Source organism: Tubulanus polymorphus, chromosome 2 (assembly GCF_964204645.1).
Source record: "Tubulanus polymorphus chromosome 2, tnTubPoly1.2, whole genome shotgun sequence".
NCBI lineage: Eukaryota > Metazoa > Nemertea > Palaeonemertea > Tubulaniformes > Tubulanidae > Tubulanus > Tubulanus polymorphus.
Window position 1 is genome coordinate 15440516 of NC_134026.1, and position 22789 is coordinate 15463304.

The 22789-nt window shown below is 40.5% G+C and overlaps 2 protein-coding genes across 5 annotated transcripts in view; one reads left to right on the forward strand and one right to left on the reverse strand.

The window, feature by feature from the left end:
- Positions 1 to 22789, forward strand: part of LOC141900770 (structural maintenance of chromosomes protein 6-like) — a 255440-nt gene that overhangs the window by 221660 nt on the left and 10991 nt on the right. The window lies entirely within an intron of this gene.
- On the reverse strand, positions 12443 to 13259 carry LOC141900826 (uncharacterized). The gene is made up of 3 exons (XM_074787875.1): positions 13157 to 13259; positions 12921 to 13006; positions 12443 to 12715 (listed from the first exon to the last, which is right to left on the reverse strand). Exons 1-3 carry the CDS (start codon positions 13257 to 13259, stop codon positions 12443 to 12445), a joined length of 462 nt encoding a protein of 153 aa, XP_074643976.1.

A 22789-nucleotide genomic window follows, 5' to 3' on the forward strand; every position in this document is an offset into this window, starting at 1 on the left:
CGGCTGAAAACAAACTTTTTTATGATATCACTCATTTATAAAGTTAATGCAACAATGTGCGCTGGTGAAGTTATAAACATTGATATCGTCTTCCCGATAATTCAACTTGAATTATTGTCATCCCATTCAAAAGTTCGTAATTCTTACAAATATTAATCAACATTTTTGAAATTTTCAGGATCAATAGCCATCTATATGTGGTCTTATATACGTTTTACTGTTTTCAATTATCTTTATTAGTTTTTAAGTAATTGCGAGTCAAACTTCCAAAACACGTTTTCTAGAGTATCATGTGTGCATATTTATATCAAGAAATTTGCCAATTTAACCGGTCCTACATTGTTAAAATCAAAATTTTCAGTAACTATGGAAACAAGGGCACCTAGTTATTTGAAAAAAATGGTAAATAGAGATATATTTCTAGTAACACAGGGACAGACTACGGGTTTGGAGGGTCGGTAGTCCGGACCCCTGCTCCTTCCCATTAAGATTACCATCTTTGTCAAGACAGTGATCGCATAAAACTTACAAATCTAACACTCATCCTCTTGCAAATTAAATTGTTTTGGATGTATTTGTTTCAACACCGAGGGGCACCCTACTCACAGCCTTAAACCACGGAAAATGTCCTTATTTTTGGACCCCTCTCCCAATCATCTAAGATAGTCAAAAAAGTCGAAATAAGTCTTAGTGTCAGGCATTTAAGTTTCATTGATCTCCCGTCTATATTATATCGTTTCACAGTATATTGCATCAATGAAATATGGCCGTTGGCAGGTGATTCTGGAGCCAGTTGCTCAAAAGTTAACCATCAGAAATACCATGGTGTAATGGCGAGCACTCGGTCTTCAGTTAAATACCGGTACCCGATTTAAATTTTTGAATTTTCAGCAGCAGCTCCACACAAATGGAGGCAGCCACGGCCGTGTCAAACTTGACGCTTGCAAACCGTTGGATCGGCTTTGCTTTTTTGAGAATGTTCGATGTTCGATCTTTATTACTGAACGTGACAAGAGCTGGAAGGTGTTTCAAATTGAATTTGAATATATTTGGCTTAGTCGATTGTGTTGGAAAGATTGGAACTTTGGAATATATTAGTAAGGAACATAACTTTCGTTTACTTTCTGTCAAAATTGATCTCGTGTGTTTGATAGTTGTTTTGAGATTTGGCACGAATTCCAAGTCAGTTTTGATCACACAAGGTCTTCACGTAAGTAGCCATGCAAATTTGCGACGGCAATGCGACGCAGCATTGAGACTGTGGTCCTCATACATGTGCCACATAATGTCTGACTTTCACATTTGCAATCGTATACCCGTACGTGCAGTTTTGGAATCGAATGAAACACGTTGGACAAAATGATCTGTTGTGAACCTAGGTAGCTGGTTAAAGCAACACCTGGGTTATTTTGTTTATTTTGACAAATCCTAGAGAATATATATCTTTAATAACCATTTTTCAAAAACCTAGGTGCCCTTATTTCCATGGTTACTTACTAAATTGATTTTCAACAAAGTAGGGACCGGTGAAATTGTGAAATTTCCTGATATAAAGATGCACCCAGGGGACCCGGGAAAACGTGTTTTGGAAGTTTGACTCGCAGTTACTTAAAAACTAATAAAGATAATTGAAAACGGTAAAAGGTATATAAGACCACATATAGATGGCTATTGGTCCTGAAAATTTCAAAAATGTAGATTAATATTTGTAAGAATTACGAACTTTTGAATGGGATGAGCAATAATTCAAGTTGAATTATCGGGAAGACGATATCAATGTTTATAACTTCACCAGCGCACATTGTTGCATTAACTTTATAAATGAGTGATATCATAAAAAAGTTTATTATCAGCCGAGTTCATCGATATTTTTACTTTGTTTCTATCTTAATCAAATCCAGAGATATGAACGAAATAAAAAAATTAAACCGGAGAAAAATAGGGACAAAAAATTCAACAATGCGGACCCGGCGGGTACCCAAAAAAATGGCGCCTGGAAACTGTAAAAAGGCTTATTGGCGGCCATCTTTGTGTCACCAGTACTCATTCATAAGTGGGAAAAAGTTTTTCCACATTATATTGATACCTAAGCATATTTTGCTACCACAATCAATTAGAAAGTTGTAGCTCATAACGTGTTCTATGATTGTGGTGAGTTTCAAGGTAATTGGATTTCGTATATGGCCACCAGGGGGCGTTGAATAATACAATATCTTAGCATTTCTTTATTATATTCGTACCTATGCATATTTTGTAACCACAATCAATTGGAAAGTTGTAGCTCATGACATCATCTATGATTGTTGCGAGTTTTAAGGACATTAGTTTTTCTATATGGTCACCAGGGGGCGTTGAATAGTAGAATAACTTAGTATTTCCTTATTATATTGGTACCTAGGCATATTTTGTTACCATGATCAATTGCAAAGTTGTAGTTCATGACATGTTCTATGATTGTGGTGAGTTTCGAGGTCATTGGGTTTTGAATATGGTCACCAGAGGGCGTTGAATAGTAGAATAACTTAGTTTTTCCATATTAAATTGGTTACGAGGCATATTTTGTTATCACAATTAATTACAAAATCGTAGCTGCTGACATGTTCTATGATTTTGGTGAATTTCAAGGTCGTTGGTTTTTGTAAATGGTCACCAGGGGGCGTTGAATATTGAAATTGTTAGATTGTTGAGCATTTGAAACCACTTCCCAAGTGGGCATGGTGTCCCTGGACCCCTAGTTTATTTTGAAGGTAGGTTTAATGACGAACGCGAAATAAAAATGAAAATAAAATTCTCTTTTGTATTTTCTTTTCAAACGATTATTTTCCTGACTTTATTAATAGATATTTTCACCCTTGGGGAAAACCCACTACTCAACCTTTCATCACCTGATAGTGGCAGCACCTATCGCTAAATTAAATGCCACATTTTGAACATACTGAGAACACTTGATGTTTTTTATCCTTCTGATCCTCCTAATTTTGGTTCTCACTGACCAGAGGAACAATGAAAAATTTACTAAGTAAAGAATATTCAATTTTATTTTTTTGATTAATTCTGTTTTCTGATACTACTGATAGTCTAAAGGAAACTACTGTTTTTATGATATAAAACTACTGATGCTTAATTGGAAACTACTGACAGACTAAATATTCATTAAAACTGCTGATGAGATTGTTGTGTCATGGCGGCTAGGTAGCTGAGTCCGTTCGTGTTGGTGGTGGAAATACTTTATTTCATGGCGGCTTCATGGGTTATTTCAACAGTTGTTTATGGATTACAAGTTGTTTGGAATCAATGAGTGACTCTTGACATCTGCTAACATCTGTGGTATTTTTCAACTCTTTGCATACATGGAAAAGGACTTTAAAGCCTTTTAGTAATATTGCTTATATCGCATAGTCTGTTTAAAAAACCTACTGTACTGTTCTTAATGGGTATGAAGTCCTGTACGCGAAATCTCGTTCCGCATGATTAGACATAATTTAAGTAATGTTTATTCCGGACGCCGTAAAAACGGCATTGTATAATATGAATAATCTGTACGGTAGGATGCATACAGTCGTTTCTATCATCGGACTGTCCAGTGCAATTAGCCTGATGGCCTGCTGTATCTACGCCTGGTTTGAAATGATATGGAACTATAAAGCTCGTGTGATTAATTTTCACAGTATTTATATTGTATGCTGCAGTGTATTCACAATCTTGTTAATCCCTGGTTTTTAGCCCACTTGGGACTTTTGTCGGACTCAAGATGGCCGAAGCTTCCAATTGGCTTCCAATTTTTTTGGCATTTCTCATGGCAATTTTTGATGGGTATTCTTTGGAAATGGAAGTTTTATACCTGTGACAGGTATTTTTGATCAGCCAATTTTTGCGCAATTGGTGGCCATCTTGGTGTCATCAGTACCCATTCGTAGGTGGGTAAAGGTTTTTCGCATTATATCAATACCTAAGCATAATTTGTTACCACAATCCATTAGAAAGTTGTAGCCCATAACATGTTCTATGATTTTGGTGAGTTTCAAGGTCATTGGTTTTGTATATGGCCACCAGGGGGCGATGAATAATACAATAACTTGGAATTTCTATATTATGTTCGTGCCTATGCATATTTTGTTACCACAATCAATTGCAAAGTTGTAGCTCATGACATTGTCTATGATTGTGCTGAGTTTTAAGGACATTAGTTATTCTATGTGATCTCCAGGGGGGTGTTGAATAGTACAATAACTTAGTATTTCCTTATTAGATTGGTACCTATGCATATTTTTGTTACCATGATCAATTGCAAAGTTGTAGTTCATGACATGGTCTATGATTGTGGTGAGTTTCAAGGTAATTGGTTTTTGTAATGGCCACCAGGTTGCGTTGAACAATACAATAACGTAGTATTTCTATATTATATTCGTACCTATGCATATTTTGTAACCACAATCAATTGGAAAGTTGTAGCTCATGTCATGGTCTATGATTGCGGTAAGTTTCAAGGACATAAATTATTCCATATGTCAATAGGGGGCGTTGAATAGTAGAATAACTTAGTATTTCCTTGTTATATTGCTTATTACTTATACCTAAGCATATTTTGTTACCACAATCGATTACAATTGTAGCTGCTGACATGTGCTATGATTGTGGTGAGATTTTATGGATGAATGTTAAAATTGTTGAATTGTTGAGCATTTGAAACCACTTCCCACTTCCCCTGGGCATGGTGTCCCTGGACCCCTAGCTACAATATATCTTCGCTGATCACGATTCCGAATCTGTTAATGTCATGTGGTGATGTAGAGTCTGATCCCGATCCGATCGATGGCTTATTCATTATCTATAATAATGTCAACAGCCTGACAGCAGACGATAATTTACATTTTGATTATCATGAACCATGGCAAGTGCAAATAGATATGGTGTTATTGCCCTCAGTGAAGTTGGGAACATAAGAGATAAATTGTATGATTATAGTCTACAAGACTATGAAATTGCTTACTATACTTCAGAAATTCGTGGTATGCTAATCTACGTTCATAATGCTTAAGCGTACAACATCAAGAATGATTTTATGTGTCCTACAAATCGGGATGCAGTTTGGCTCGAAATTACCTTATATCATTCAAAAGTGCTTGTATGGTCTTACTACAGCTCACCCTCACAACCCACCTGATAGGAGGAAACAGTTTTTCAGCCGTTTCAGGACATCTATATCCAAAATTCATCAGTACTCAAACTCCGTTAATAGCAGTGTTTTAATATTTGGGGATTTTAATGCCAAACATTCAAGCTGGTGCAAATCTGATCAAACTGATACTACTGGCCGTGAACTGTGCCAGGTGGTGAATGACTCTTTTTTTCTCAACTGGTGAACGAACGAACTCGCATCACTGGGTCCAGCAGTAGCTGTATTGATTTATTGATTACCGGCTCACCGGGCCGTGTCCTTGGTAATGTGGAAGTTCCCATTTGCAATTCCGATCATTGTGCGATTTTGGGTACAATTTCAAAACATACTATTAGATAAACTGGATGTACTTTTAAACTTTTATGGCTTTATGATAAATGCAATGTTCCAAAGTTGAATGAAGTGGTTCGTAGCCAGGACTGGAGTACACTGTTAGACGCTGAAGATATAGTAATTTAGTTTTAACCTGATTTAATAATCGTTTACAAAATCTTATGAGTAAACATATTCCCTGTAAAGTACCCAGACCGATGCTTCTTGGATAGATTATGACGCCTAAAGAGAAATTAGAAAACGCAATAGGCTTTTTAGAAAATATAAAACAACCAAAAATTTGTCTCATTATTATTTGTATAGAGATAAATGTAATATTGTCAAAAATTTGATTCAATCCCTCAAAATCAACTATGATAATCGGCTCCTCAGCTATAAAATACATCCACTTTGTGTAAGTTGCTCATACAGTTGTGCATGCACTCTTTTGCGTTTTTGCAAACTGCTCATGCATACATTATTCTTGCTCATGCGAGCATATGTCACTGCTCATACGAATATCTTAAAATCATATTCCAATAAAGGCATGAGCTTAAATTCTTGCTCGTGCGTATCAATGTACATGTCGAGAAGGTTCATTAGAAACATTGCACATACGACCAGTGGTACTGTCGAAAGGCCAAAAAAGTGTAGTTTAACCACTCAACGGAAGAAGAAAATAATCAGAAATGTTTGCCTATCGCCAATAATACTAATTGTAATAACAGTACACCTTTGACAACAACAACAACAACAACAAACCGCAACAGCAACAACATGGTAGTTTCTTTCTCGTGTTCATATTCTATCCTTGCTCCCCAATTGTGATTACCATCTGACTGAAGTTCTTATCTAGATTCTGGAGTTTTATATAGCCTTTTTTTCCACTGGTCAGAACTGGTTTGAGCTGGAATTTCGTGTAACTTGCTCATAAAGTTGCTCCAGCTATTGTTTTAAATCCAGTATAAACTGGATTTAATTGCAAACTGCTCACAAATTGGCTCGGGTTATTGTTTTAAAAACCAGTATAAACTGGATTTAATTGTAAACTGCTCACAAATTGGCTCGAGTCTATCAATTTTATTTATGCATATATAGATCTTCAACAGTTTGAAATCCTCGACAAAAATTACATATCATTAATGGAGAAAATCATATGAAGTTTTAAAGTAAATGCACAGTTACTTCAATAATTACTTCAAATTTAAGAAGATTTCAAATTTATAATACAAATAATTAAATCAAAATACATGTAGAGCCGTTGTTTGTTGTAAAAATGTTAAAATTGTTATTGAAATGTATTACCAAATTTGTTCTCTGGTTTTATTATGATGTGAAATGAACTACATCACAAAGTTAGTAATGATAGATTGCGACATTTTCTCCGGGGACATTTTTTCCCTGGGAGAAAAAAGCTGAATCAAAGAACAATTTTGGAAGTGAACTTGGAACTGGCCACATCATTGTTTGGAAAATTCGTCCATTTTTAGCAGTACTAGTAGAAACTGCTCTATTTGTGTGCTCAGATGTAGAGCTGGCCAATTATCTCGAGATCAGTTGTTAAATATGGACTGCAATTTATCAGAAGATGCATGTATATGTGCAGATTTTCATATTCTAATGCAACTACTAAACCGCCACAATTAGGGGTATTTCTCCAGTTATTGTGTTTCAAAAATATCAGTTCAAATTAGTGGCATTAATTCATTAAGTCTATGGTTAACATTGAACTGAATGTCCTGTGCCGTTTGCTAAGGCTTTTTTTAATAGCTGGGTTTATGGGAACCGCCTCCCAAAATTTGAGGAAGTGTTATTTTTATTCCTGTCTGTGGAACAAATTCAGTGGAAAAAATGAGCAAAAAAAGATTTTTAACCTCTGCCGAATGAGAATCCTGCCTTGAATGATGAAAAAATTGAAAACGCTAGGTTCACTCTTCCATCAAAAAGTTATTTTATCTCACTGAGGTAAATTTTTCTTTATTTTTATTTGTTCCTCCGAAATGATATTTTATTTACTGTCTACCTCATAAACCAAGCGGCCATATTAGAAAAAGGGCCTAAGACCGTAATAATTATGAGCTATAAAATACATCCACTTTCTGTTATTATGCATAAATATCATATAGGGTATTTGTACACCGGGTAGCTAGAGTAATTCGTAAATCCAGTATTTGCAATTAATCATATTTTATCCAATATGAAGTTAAAAAACTCTTTATATATTGAGGACATGAGCAAGAATTTATACCTTGGATTTCTGCTCACATGTGTTTTGACATGCATGAACAAAATATATGCTCATACTTCTAACCATGTGCAGAAATAATGTGTCCATGAGCAACTTGCAAAAATGTAAAAGAGTGCATGCACAACTTTATGAGCAACGTACAGGTTAAGGGCTATTATTGTTGCATATAAAAAGGGCAAACTCCCGATCCCAATGACTACAGACCCATAACTCTGCTAAGCACTATTTCAAAAATCTTTGAATGCATCATATATAATTCTCTTTCATATCATCTTCAATTAAATGATCTAATCTACAGTAACCATTCTGGAATTTTACCCAGTCATTCAACCACAGTCCAAATCCTTGCAGTTAGCTCTTTTATAAATCAAAAATTGAAACTTAATCAACAGGTACGCAGTGTGTCTGGAGTCTTGGACGTCGCTGCTTTTGACACTATCCCTCATTCTTTACTCCTGTATAAGTTATATGCTGTGAAATCTCCTCTTTCATTGGCTCAATCAAGAAAGGGGGAATAATCGTTTCCACAGAACCCCTAAATTAAAGACCACGCCAAGATTTACCTAACGTCTTCTTTCTTTTATTACCACGCCAAGAGAACAAAAGAATCCCCACAATAAGGGGTCACTAAAATACGGATTTGCACTCGGTAAAATCCGGATACCGGACTTTACCGGTCCATCACACCACCCCCACTAAATTTTGTCGGTTGTATCCGACAACAAACCATAATAGACTATTCACATATATACATATTCCATTGAGATAAAATGAGAATGGAACACTACAGACAAGAACAACCATTGGTAGGTTTCCTGTCTCGTAACGCCAAAGGAACATCAGGCCACCATATCGACAAATCACAGTTGTTGAACCGCGGGTTGTATCTGCAAAAACCATTCACATGCAAGTTTGACAGCCAGTGGGACGTCTAGGTGGTAGTCGACAGCCAGTGTGGTATCCGGGTCAAGTCCGGTTGCTAGTGTGGCATCTAGGTTGCATACATATGGCCTGAAAAACAAGAAAAGACAGAAACGGAGAGTACTCAGTTGATTTGAGTAAACAACAACTTTTAGTTGTTATGTCGCTTTGCAGTGGTTGGGGGGGTAGTGAACCATTGATAGGTACTACTCCCGAACCATTATAATATAGCACAGGATGTGCCTCATGATCCACTCCGGAACCTGACCCTAAAATGGACACCATTAGAATTGGTAGGTTTCAGCTCCGGGTGTGGTATCTCAATGAAGCCAACCTCTTTTGCTTTGGCGTTAATTCGGGGGATGCGCCACACATCATCTGCATTCCCTTTGAGACAGGGAGGGACAGGGACTTCCAGGCGATACAGCGAAGCTTTGGGGTACCTCTTCCGCAACAGACTATGGAGCTCCTGGAGATCCATAGTGGTGTGTCTCCCAAACTCACGCTTGTGGTTCATACTGTGGTTGAATACGACGGCTGAACAGTTCACCTGGACTCCCTTGAGATAGTCCAGTAGACCGCTGACTCGTTCCCCTGGATGGCTGATCGGAGTCACCTGGGAGCCGGCTCTCAGATTTTTAAACAGTCGAGTCCGACAACAGTAGCACGGGTGGACGTGTTCGGATTGCTCAAGACTCAATCTTTTGTAGTTTCCTGTTTAAGTCCTCCGGATCACCACCGACTTTGTGTACCAAGGATTTCAATATTGTGGCCACCATGTCGAATCTGGGCCGCGTAAGCCTTGGCAAAGGACCTCGATAGGGCAGTCTTCATGCCCATCCCCATGGCTCCTGTTACCAATGAAGCAGGAATCAAAAGTTGCTTTCTCAAGGGTTCACTATTATGAAGTAACAACAAATAATTCATCTAATAAAATATGTTGGTTATATACTAAAAACCTCTTGAGTATGTACATATAGCTATATGCAGATTTGATCCACCAGTCTTCAAGTATGTGATCAGTTTCCCTAGTGGGCAAGTGCCAACTATCACAGTTGAACTATGCGGCATCTCGACAACCATTTGAGGGTACTCGAGAAGCCAGTTGAGCTACTTTCCGCACTGGGGAAATCCCAAACCCAAGCCAACAAGCTACTAAACCACTTAGGGTGAGCATTGTTTGCCTACTTGACTCGTGACCGATTCATTTTCAGGGCCCTCGAGATCTCTCTACCCTTTTTCAGCCAGAATGGCTTTTGTTTCCGGATCCGGTCCCAAGTTTCCATCCAGACATCTTGGTTACTGGGAGCCACATAAAGTCCCTCTGCCATGTAGGAGCCTTTATTGCAGCTCGCGGTCGGAGTCGTCCCCTGGCCGGTTGTCCCTCATCTACCGATTCTCTGTCGGATTCACCTTGTTTTGAGCCGGTTTCCCCAGCGAGTCGGTGGCTCAGCTCGAGCAGGTGTTTCGGCTTGAATCCTTCCATTCCGAGGGTTTGGTTCCACCGGAATCAGCTGATCCTCTTCCTCCTCCTCATCTGGGCTTGAAGGACTATGTCCTTGTGCGACTGGGTCATGCTTCATGGTGCCGTGTCTAGTGGAGGGAGGTTTGTTCTAGGGAACGTGGGGGTTTTCACCACCATCAAACCTAACTATGGCCGGTTTCGTGTGGTTGAAGTGGACAACTTTGGTCTTGGTCTTTCCTGACAGAGTCTCCACCTGATAATTTACCTCAGTCAGGCGCTGTGTGACCACAAACGGGCCATACAACTTCCTATGGAATATCAGGGCCTCCCCAGGCTTGACATTGACTCTGTCACCCACTTGATAGCCACCACGTGATGTGAAGCTGTCATAATACTGTCGCTGGCGCCGTTGGGCAACAGTCAATCTCTTCCTGACTGCATTATAGGCAGATTCAAGTCGGCCCGCAACACACCGGGCGTATTCTGTTGTGGACTGATCTGGCTCCGGGCTACCCACCATCAGATCAATCGGGAGACTCATTTCACATCCGAATGTCAAAAAGGATGGAGTCTCCTGTGTTGATGACTGGACACTCAATCGGAATGCCATTAAGCATCCCGGAAGGTGGTCATCCCAGTCTTTCCCATTCTCGTCAACTGTCACCGTTAGCATCGCTTTGATCCATTTAGTGAAATTTTCAACTTGTCCGTTCCCTTGAGGGTGGAAAGCAGTGGTTAAAGTCCGATGGATGCCAAGTAGCTGATCGATTGGAGCCCTTATCTGAATAGAGGCTCTCCGGGCAAGCATATCTGCAGATCCACTCATTGATGAGTACCGTGCCACTGTTTTCACTTTCTGGTTCCGCATCATCCAGGCTTCCGGCCACTTAGTGAAAGCGTCCTGCACAACTAGTATATACTGGTGTCATAGGGTTTATCGGCCCTATCACGTCGATATACAGATGCTGGTTTGCATGCCCAATAGGTGTCGAGTGGGGCACTGGCCTTTCTAGGTGGGTTTTTGCTGGTTTGGCAGGCCTTACAGCTCTGGACATATCTCCGCACCATACCTTTCAGGCCGGGGCACCAAAAACGTTCTTTGACTTTCTGCTCAGTTTTCTTTTCACCTGGGTGTTTCCCTGCAAAACCATCATGTAACTCCCTCAGGGCGGTCTCATTTAACTTACTCGGAAGTACAATCCGGTTCCTGGTGTACCGAGTCCCTGTTATGGGTGTTACACACAGCACATTGTCCACAACTAACAACCGCTGATAAATAGCTAACAGACTCCTACTTATACGACCGAACTGTCGCATCTCATTTGTATTAGGTTTTGGCTGATTACTTAGCACCATTGTACGGACGAGGTCTATTTGTGGGTCTGCTGTCTGTGCACTCTCAATTTCTCGCATGTTCAAATCAGTTCCTGTATTCGCCGTATCGGTTTCGGTTCAGTCGATCCGCAACCGGGGCAACTGCTCCTTGAAATTTCTTAACCACTTGAGGGCCGCGTGGTCCGTCCTTACCAGGATTCTTTTGCCAAGCAGATAATGTCTGAAATGATGGATCATGTCTACTTAAGCAAGCATCTCTCGACATGTCGTGCAGTAATTTTCTTCACCTCCTTTCAGTGTTCATCCACTATAGGCAAAAACTCTCTCAACCCCCTGGCTATCTTCTTGTGAAAGGACACCGCCGATAGCCCAGTTGCTGGCATCAGTGTCGAGAATGAAGGTGTTTGCCGATGTACTGAAATCAGGAAATCCGAGAATTGGTGGTTTTGCAAGTGCCATTTTCAATCGCTGAAAGCAGACTCCTGTGCCTCTCCCCAATGAAATGATGTTCCTTTCTTGGTAAGAATGTAGAGCAGGTGAGCAGTTGGAGGGGGCCGGCCAATCAACCACTCGCTGTACTTTCTCCGGATCAGTCTGGATTCCAGCCCCGATAACTATATGACCTAGGAATTTCAGCATCCTCCGAAACAAGTGGCACTTCTTGGGTTTCAACTTCAAGTTAGCTGCTCGGAAACAGGCAAAAGCTTCGACAAGTCGATTAAGATGACTTCCCAAGTCAGTGCTGAAAACAATAACATCGTCCAGATACACAGTTTTCCATGCTACGGGGTCCAAAACCAGAGCCATCAGCTGTGAAAACGACGCAGGTGCATTGGTTAGCCCGAATGGCATGACGTCCCATTCGAATAAGCACCTTTCTGTAGCGAAGGCTGTTCTGCTTCGTCTACCTCACTCACAGGCATCTGCCAGTATCCACTTGCAAGAGCGAGTGACGAAAACCACGCAGAATCCAAGTGATGGCTCACTTGGATTCTGCTTTCTTTGCGAGGACTATCGGGCTTGACCAAGCTCCATGTGACTCGCGTATCAAACCCTGTTCTAGAAGTTGATCAGTCGTGTCTGACACAAATTTTTGTCGATGAGGTGGTATTCGACGAGGGTTTCGCTTAATGGGACGAGTATCCTTGGTGTCAATTTCGTGTTCTATTAGGCTGGTGCGCCCCAGATCGAAATCACCTGTCGAGAACACATCAATGTTGCTCCGGATTACACTGGTAAATTCCTTTTTGGTCTCCTACAGAATCCCCAAGTCCCCAATCTGCAAGTCATGTAGCACAGACTGGACCTGGACCTTCAGGGATTGGTCCCTGTGAGGCTAAACGGTCTTGGTCACTCTTTTCGCCCTCATTACTCAGGGACAAAGTCAGGGATTGGATTGGGCTAAACCAGGCGATGGGTTGGCCCCTTATTATCCACTGTGGTGAATCGGTAAAATTTACTAGTCGCACCGGAGTGCGATTCTTCGATGGGGTTGCTACTACTTTGGCAGCCATCAGACCCAATGACTTTAAGTTCTCAATGGTACCTGAAGTCGAGTTATTACCCACGAATTTACGTCTCATTATACCACTAGTGACTATCTCTGTGCCCGCCGGGATACACAAGGTTTTACTGGCGATAATCCTGCAGCGTCTGGCCTTACTCTCTTGATTTCAAAGTGGAATGCTTGTCGTGCCAAAAGTAAGCTCCTTTAATCCAAAATCAATCTTGCAGTTGAAGGACTCAAAGAAATCACTACCAAGTAGACAATCTTGAGTAATATCATCTACAATAACCATGGAGATATCAATGTCACGACCCCCTAATGTAAGCCGTACTATCGCTATCCCTCTTAGGTGAAGATCCTGTCCATTAGCTGTACTTACTATACTTACTAGCTGGCATCCCTCGCCTTTTTGCAGCTCGCTTACTGACTTTGTTGGGTTACACGCTGCCCAGACTGAGGTTTTTAGGACAGTGACTGCAGCACCCGTATCAAGAAGGATACAGACCTCATCTTGGCAATTTATTTGGTCCGTGCAATAAAGTCCCGAGTCATGAACGATTACATCACCCACGGTGTAAACACCTGAGCGCCCTCCACTGGTGGTAGAGAGAGGTGAACCCTCCCCGGCCATTGTTGGTGGTGTGGCGTCCCTTGTCTCAGTTTCAATTTTCTATCCATAGGTATGGGGGAGTGGTTTCAGTTCAGGTGATACCATTACACCAGCCATCTGGGTTAGGTTTGAGTCACTTGCAAGCACATCACCAAAATCTGTTGCCTCATACGTCTATGCGGTATTCGATATTTTCTTGTTGCATCAAAGTCATGGGGCTGCCCAGGGTAGGGTACTCTTACTGGGTCGGGGTTTTCCGGCCCCTCTGAGAGCCCCTCCTGTCGTTTCCCGATGATGATGGTTTTGTGACTTGGCATTGATGGGAATAATGTCCTCGTTGACCGCAGTTGTAACCTTTGACCTGGGGGCACTGACTTCCAGGATGATCAGGCACGCGAGAGCGCCAGCATATGTCGTCGCTCCGTTGTGACGGTTGGTTCGTCATCAGCTCCATCTTATCCATTCGTGTAGCTAAGGACTCAACCATTTGAAGGAGTTTAGTCATATCATTTTGGGGGACACTGACTGCTGCAATCTGGCCCTCGGTAGCTCCCTGCTGTACCACAGAAACTACCTTTTTGCCGCTTTCTGCCGAACTGGAGAGGGTATCCGTCAGCTTTTTTGCAGTGAGCCTACTCCTGGCATGTCGTACAGCGTCCGAAATTGAGGGCGGGTCTTATATCATCATCGACTCCCTGGCAGTATCCGGTAGGTTTACCCCTGCCAGGAACTGGTCTTTAGCCAGTTCATCAAAAAGATTGGGTTTTATTCTCGCAATCGGATGATAAATTCGTAAATAGTGGTGTGCCCGAGGCTCTATTCTATGTCCTCTTCTTTTTTATTAGTGTATATAATTGACCTTCCGGATAATCTTTTATGTAAGACCTTCTTGTATGCAGATGACACATCCATCTACATTCCTGTCAACCCAAAAAACCCAGATAGTTCAAGCTCCTACATCCAACAGGATCTTAATAGAATAGCTGAATGGTTGGCTTTGTGGGGACTTGAATTTAAACCTTTCGAAATGTGGTAATATTTTGTATATCCCGTTTAAGTGAAATGATAACGATATACCTCAGGTCCAAAGCCACAAACATTTGGGTTTTGTTTTTGATATTAATTTAAAATATTCAGCCCTCGTTCTTCATCTGGAGCAAAAATACAAAAACTTATCATTCCATTGAAAGCCCTTTCTAATACAGTCAAGTCATCTTATCTAAATACCATTTATAGATCGTTCATAAGCCCTCACTGTGATTATTGTGATATTATCTATAATAGCGCTCCAAAATCTTCTCTTGCTCATTTAGGTAAACTACACTACAACGCAGCGCTTGCAGTCTCAGGCTGTATTCACAGGTCAAATAAGCACAAAGTCTTGGGAATCCTAAAATGGAAGACTTTAGAGAATCGACGATCTGAACGTATGGGAACATACCTGTACAGAATTTCAAAATACTTATGTCCAATTTATGTCTCTTCATTATTTGCGATTTCAAATCCATTCTAGTCCATCCCCTGCGTCAACAAAGACCCTTCTTTCTACCAGCTGTCTTGTCAAATAAATTCATAAAATCTCCGCTTATTAGCCTCATAACCTTATGGAATAATATTAACCCTGAGGTTCGAAACCTCGATACATTATCCCAATTAAATTAAATCAAATATTGATCCTTACACTTTTGTTGAACTTTTGTTTCTAGTGTTAAGCCGAAAAGAAGAAATTTATCTCAAGGTTTAAGGTCCCAACTTGTAAGACACTATTTCGATAATGTCAACACAAAATGGCAATTTTGCTACACCAAACTCGACAGGAAACACTTTTTCATTAACTATCAAAATCAGGGCCATGCGATGGCCCTCGAAGCAATGCATACAGCTACCGATCGCCTGGGTCTACTGAAGAAATACACTAAATTAAATATACTGTCTAAATGTGATCTTTTGCTGTACGGTGATCCCAACCTGGATTTTGCGACCAACAAGAAATTATGTGAAATAGTCTCAAACTTCATTCTTTTAAACCATAACTTACTATAAACCCTAGTACAACACAGTTCTCATCATGTGTACCTTTGCCCAAGTGTATTTGAGCCCAAACAGGAAGGAAGCAACCAAACCGACAAAATGTTCAGTCTTTATTTTGTGGTAACACGTTGTAAACCATTGATCATAATTTTTTTTGGCCCTTATTATTTACTGTTATATTCACCCTTGCATATAATGCCCCTTAGGCGCTTTGCTTTGAAAATCATGTATTTATGCTCGCTTTGTCAGCGGTATGAGGTCCGCATTGAGCCAATTCATGTAAAATCATGGTACGTTTTTAATGTGAGCATTTTTTTCATTGGTTCTTGGGTTAAACGACGAATAATCGATGCGATTAAAGACATGGCGAACCTCTGTTGATGACATGGTCGACTTTGTTTAAATTCGACGAAAAACTGTTTTGGCGGGAAAATTCTTAGCTCTTACGTATAAGATTGCAATGACCTCGATTGGGGGCCATCGTCTCTGCGAGTGAATGTAATTGGCTGTTTTTGGGATATACGGGGAATTCCGGCACTACTAAAATAATCATGGGAAAGCCATTAATGGCGAACATTTCATTGGACTAGGTGCCGTATATATGCGAATTTTAAATGCTCATTGCTGGTGAGAATATGATTATTTCACATATCGCCATAGGTATTGTTTCATTTTAATACCGGGTGATTGTGTTGATTGAGATTGAAGTGAAGCGAACATTCACTACACAAGGCGTCCATGTGCGCGGGAGTGCTGAACATTAAGACTGTTACCCACACAAACACACGCTCATATAGACTTCTATATGGTGATGCTGGAACGCTGCTTGGTGCGTGCATGTTTGATATGATAACAGGCTGAATAATCGTCGTAGCAGAAGATGAGCGCTGTGTTTTCTGTTTGACGGAGGTATCGCATTGGTGGCATTTTCAAATTAATGCGTTTAGATTGTCCGCATGTTGACGGAAGTTCGGATGTGAGTTTAAACACGCGAAGTGCACTGTTGCCTGGTTGTAGGTTTTTTGCGCCAGTGAAATTAGTTTCTTCATAATGGAGCACGTCGTATTCTCGAAGTTATTGCTCCTATCGTTAATTCCGATTGAAATGATCACGTGATAGGGTTGTACGCGGTCCGGCGTAGTTTGCAATAGTAGGTCGCGCAAATGTGTGATTTTTGCGCCCTGATAACACTCGATTTGTATGCTATCTGGGTCGTGACTCTCAGTGATCCTCCTCAGGTTTGAGTCACCCAAGAATACGATTTCTTTCCTGGTCGGCGGTAATGACCACTCTGTCGCTTTGTGTTTGGAAGTCGGGTGCTCATTCACAGGTTGCGGCATCGCGGGTCCGGGTTTGGGAAAGTGCGATGATGCGTCACTGCGGGCGGGAGACGCAATAATATTCGCGTAAATCTCGTTGAGTACGCCAGTTGATAGCGGTTCACTTGTGTTTGTGAAGTTCAGTTCTTGAACGGTAGACTGTGTAGGTCTAACTAGTTGGGCCTCATCGGCCGGCGGAGAACGATCTCTGAGTTCGGCAGCTGGAGAACGAGTCTCCGGTGTTCTCACGGATGGTGCAGTGGCTGTGGTTTGAGGCGTTGGTTTCCTCCTCGGCGGACAGCGCGGAGCGGTCAGCGGACAGACAACCGTGTTATCTGGGTAGGTCCTCGGTGCAGCGGGAGCTGGTCTGTTCCTGGGCAGTAGAACTGCGGCGGCTGGTTGCGGAGGCAGAAACGTCGGTGTCCGTTTTGGTACAGGTGGTGCGCGGACCGGCGGAGGTACGGCGTTGAGAGGAGCGCGTGCTTCGTTTTCACCCCCGAGCAAATTTGACGGAACTGTAGCGATTAGGCCGGCGAGCGGTGGGAGCCGGGCGGTACGTCGCAGCGAATCATGTCAGTGTTGCCACTTCTCCGGATTTCTCCGGAATTCCAGATTTTAAAAAAATCCAATTCCGGATTTTCAGGAGAAGTCAAATAACCACAAAAGAAAACATCGCAAAAAATAAAATCAATTCGGGATTCGACCCTAAACATCAAAACGTTACGGCTCCGTAGAGGGTTCGAAAAAGCCGTATTGTGCTGCCACGTAGTGGCAACAACCCCGCAGTACACGATTAAACCAAGATGATGCGACGATCGAAATCGACTGACGCTTCGTTTGTTTTTTGGCTCTGGTTTATATATGAGGTGTATTTGATGGAACCAATCGCTATTTGAAAAAATGATCTATAGGCGGTAATGAAATCAAGGCCTATAACGTGTATTGCACCAGAACGCATCTGCTGGCGTTCTAATTTCAAAAAAATTTTTGGGGGAGGGCCCCCAGACCCCCGGCTTATTTTCCGGATTTTTAGCTTTACATAAGTGGCAACTCTGTCATGTTGCAACGCTCATAGATTGTGACAGTTTCTTTTCTTAATCTTTTCCCAAAGTTTTTTCGGGCCCATTTCAAAGCGATCTCGCTAGCTTTGGGGTTGAACTCGTTTGTGCTGAGCTCCTGCATCGCGTTCGCGAGGTGGTGATCGTGCAGTATAAGTCGGATGAATTTGTAATAAATTGTAATTTATTGTGACCTGGAAATACTAAGCAGCAAACTTTAGGTATAGGTCGAGGTCTGAATATTGTAGTGGTAAATTCCAGGATTTAAAACGATCTAATACTACGCCCTGGTGTTTTCGCTTCCGCGGCCATACATTGGAAGAGGTTTCAGCCACTGGAAGAGGTTTCAGCCACCCTGTGATATGTGACATCATATGAATTTTATTTGAATATTTTTTCATATTGTGAAAAATATTTATTTGAAAATATAGAATAGTTTCCCTGCCGCCCCTACCTGTACTCTACAAAATTTTGGACTTAGACCATAAACGAATGTTTATCTTTGGTCTTATTTGACTACAAAATAATTCTTTAAGAAAGATAAAATACAATATAAACTTCTAGAACCAGTTGGTTTGTGTTTCATCACACCAGATTCGTATCAATTACGAATTATCTGTAATCCACGAATTATCTGTTATCCGTATATCACTTAATCCATACTAAAAAGCTCAGTCCCTAGTGATACGGATTAACCGAGGTTGACTGTATTTAAGGATTTAAAAGTGTATTTCAAGATTGATTTTTGTGTGATTTGGTTTTTGGGAGGAATTTTTTATTTGCACTACAGAAAATATCATTGACAATTATCCAAATTGTGGGAATTAAAGCTTTTTCTCAATTCGGATGGAAGGGCTTGATACGCTAACGCTAATTAGTTGTGTGCTCAAACTGCAAATTCGGTCAAATGTCATTTTTCAAATAAATCAATCCAAATGAATTTTACTTTAATAAACTTCTAAATTATGAATAAAGTATTATATAACATACAACAAATAAACCTAATAAGAAAGGTACCTTATGTCTATTCATTTTCGATTTTCCACGTTCTTTTTGGGATATTTCGCTTGATTTACGGTGTGCATACCTCTAATAGGTCTTAATCAAATCAGTAGGCTTGTGCAGTGCAGATAAACCATGTTTTTTATATCCATTTTGTATGGAGTTGAAGGATTGATGAATATTCTCGGAATTTGAGCTTTAAATCAGCGATCATAGCTGAATTAAAGCTATCAACGTTCATAGTCCGACGAGAAATCAACCTCATAAAACAACCAATATCCAACTAGATTTCAACCAAATTGTAACCTGATAGTCCAACTTCGTATCAACATGGAATAACAACGTCTGCGCCTAGACCTCCATCTGACCTGTTTGCAGATCATATTCAATCTGATAATGACTCAATACCAACCGAAATCCGAAATGTACCTGACACCAATAAAACCAGAAATAAGCACATATACTTGAAATACATATAGAAATAACATTTATTAAAAATGGTTTGCATATAACAAATTTAGCTCCAAAAATAAAATTAAAACTAACAAAGCAATTAAAAAGCACAACCTACCAGTAACTACAAATTGTAGTCATCTACTTATCGATTTAATTAATCAAGAATTAGACATAGTCAGTTTCTTCTAAGATCCGTTATGGTGTTAGTTTCCTCTTGACAGCCAACTCAATCCTTCCTCACAGCAGCATATTTTAACTGATTCCATGATGTCTGATTCAGTTCACGATTTTCCAGCAGCATCTGTAACCATAAATGAAAATATTGTTGAAATGAATGAGTAAGAAATATTTTCATAACTTAGCCTACATAGTTTGAATTTAACTCGTCAGTAATCAATTTTTCAATGTAGGTTTTATACACTGAATCAAAGCTATTGCTCCCTTCAACCAGTCCTGCGAGTGTTTGTATCCGCAATAAACTCCATCGCTCTATGATCATAGTGTGACCAATATCAGACCAATATCAGGTACTTGGTAATATTCTCCCAAGTATGGAACATTCTTGAAAAAATTACTTACCAATGTTGACTTCACAGGGACAGGTCTCCTCAAAAGGAAATGTTCCTTTATTTCCTTTTTATGGAGATCACATCAGTGAATTTGACATCACCTGAAACAAAAGCAGGCCTTTACTGGAATAATTAAAAAACAAAGACAATGCATAAACAGTCTTAATTGTTTCTTCATTTACGTACTCATTACCCTCAAATAAATGTGGTAACCCATTAAGTTGATAAAGTTTCATCTGTCTCTACATCTGTGGACTGACGGCGTGGTATATGTTGTTATTGTACGTACGACGTCGGCCGATGACGTACGTCCGCTCGGCTGTGTAACAAAAATATATGGTGAAACTGTAAGGGTTAGCAGGTCTGGGTGTTGTAAGGCCTTTTTCTTTTGATAGCTAATGAACTACAATGCTTTATTAGATTCAGCCCAGCTGAATCTATTAGTATAAAATGGAGTGCCGAATTCGTGTTGACCGCTATCCCCTCCGAGTGTGAAATGATTCACGGGCTAAAGTCTGCATTTAGTTGGCTGTTATAATGGCAGCTAAGTGGCAACTGCTTTTGAAGGCTATTAATCAAACCTAAATGGGGTAAATTGGCAAAAAAAATTTGTCGGGACAAAAATTCTTTCACCTCAACAATAACATAGCTTTTTATTCTAACAAATTTTTTTGTCAGAACGAAGAAAAGTTTTCATTTGAACAAAAAGCATATTGTTCGAACAGAATTGTTTTCATTCGAACAAGATTTTCTTGTCGGAACTAAGTTTTTCCTTCGAACAGATTTAGCGTTTTTCGTTCCGAAGAGCAAAATTTTGGTGGAACTAAGTAGTCTTTTCGTTATGATGAGTAATCTTTATTCGAACAAAATAATCTCATTTGAACACAAAGGTATAATCTGAACCTGGGTTTTCTTTGTATCCAATATCTGTGTCATGCCTTTTGGGTTGAAGCCCATCTTCCATTTTTCTGACCATGAACGGTACACAGCTTGTTAAGGTCGTTTTGGAAATATACTCTGTCCGGTACATTTTGAATTACTCTGTATATCATCTATCAGGAGAGTGAAGAGAAGCCGACTTATGATACTACCTTTCGGACTCCACTAGTTAGACCGATTTATTCCAAGATGAGACAGTTTCGTTGATTTCGGCCACCTGTTTTCATGCAGAGAAATCTGCTGAGCCATTTAAGCGACCCATCATTGAAACCGTTTCCGAATAGCGTGTTTAGTAATCGCTGATGTTGGACCTTATGAAATGCTTTTTTGAAATTCATTAAGACTAATTGAGCCCTAACAGTCGATTTTCCAGTCAAATAACCATCTGGTCTAGTCATCCATGGTTTCAAAGTAGGCTCATTGACTGTTTATCGAGTTTTGTTGCGTTAATTAACGGACTCGTTGGATTGAACTTCAAAACAAAATTTACGATATTTAGGAGGATTGTTATTCAATAGGCCTACGATCAATCTGTCCGGATGTTCAATCACAATTATCAATTTTATTGGCAAAAATGAAGATTTTTTTGTAAATTTCGTCTGGGCAGACAGCTTTATGAGCCAGACTTGTCATTTGAGTTTTTTCATCATAAATGAAACTGGTATTTCATTAATTCCTAATGACTTAAACCGGTCGTTGGTCGGCCTTGTGACAGCTTGCGGCGTCATTCACTGCAGCCACCAGCGATGATTGTGTCGCAACGACTCATCGACCTACGCTCCCTTGCGACGGGTTGCGACTGTCAGCAACGCCAGTCATAAGGAGTCGCACGTGTTCTACTTTCTGCGACGCGATGCGACTGTTACAACCGACCTATGCGCTCTTGCGACTGGCAGAAACTCTTCGCTCACAGTCGCTGACAATCGTATCGCAACCGTCTTGCGATGCAACGCGAGGATCGCATCGCGTCACAAGGCCAACCTACATCCGGCTATAAGTTACTGCCGAGCCCCAGAAATATCTTTTTTAGCCCTCTTGGGACTTAAGTCCCAGCGGGCTATTGCGTCCGTCCGTCCGTCCGTCCATCCGTCCGTAGACGGAATCCAGTTATTTTGGGAAGTTTTGAAGACGCTTCAAGGTAATGTCTTGATATTTGGGTTACACATGTATCTACCCTAGACACATCTTCAGCCCAAAAACTGGCCCTGTCAGATTCAAGATGGCCGACTGGCAGCCATTGTTGTTCGCCAAAATCAGCACTTTTTACACATTTTTGAACTTTTTGAGGGAAATTTTGAAGACGCTTTGATCAATTACCTTGATCTTTTGGATATTTGTGAATTCCCTCAGGGCCCATCAGCATAACAAAAATTGGGTCGATCGGACCCAAGATGGCCGTCCTATGACCTTTTTAGTGCCCAAAAATGTTAATTTTGGCCCAAATTCTGAGTCCTGTAGCTTCCTACTGGTTTATCATTTCTCATTGCAATTTGTGATGGGTATTCTTTGGAAAGGGATGTTTTATACCTGAGCCAGGTATTTTTCATCAGCCAATTATGACGCAATTGGCGGCCATCTTGGTGTCAGCAGTACTCATTTGTAAGTGGGAAAAAGTTTTTCCACATTATATTGATACCTAAGCGTATTTTGTTACCACAATCATATAGAACGTTGTAGCTCATAACGTGTTCTATGATTGTGGTGAGTTTCAAGGTCATTGGTTTTTGTATATGGCCACCAGGGGGCGTTGAATAATGCAATATCTTAGTATTTCTATATTATATTCGTATCAATGCATATTTTGTAACCACAATCAATTGCAAAGTTGTAGCTCATGA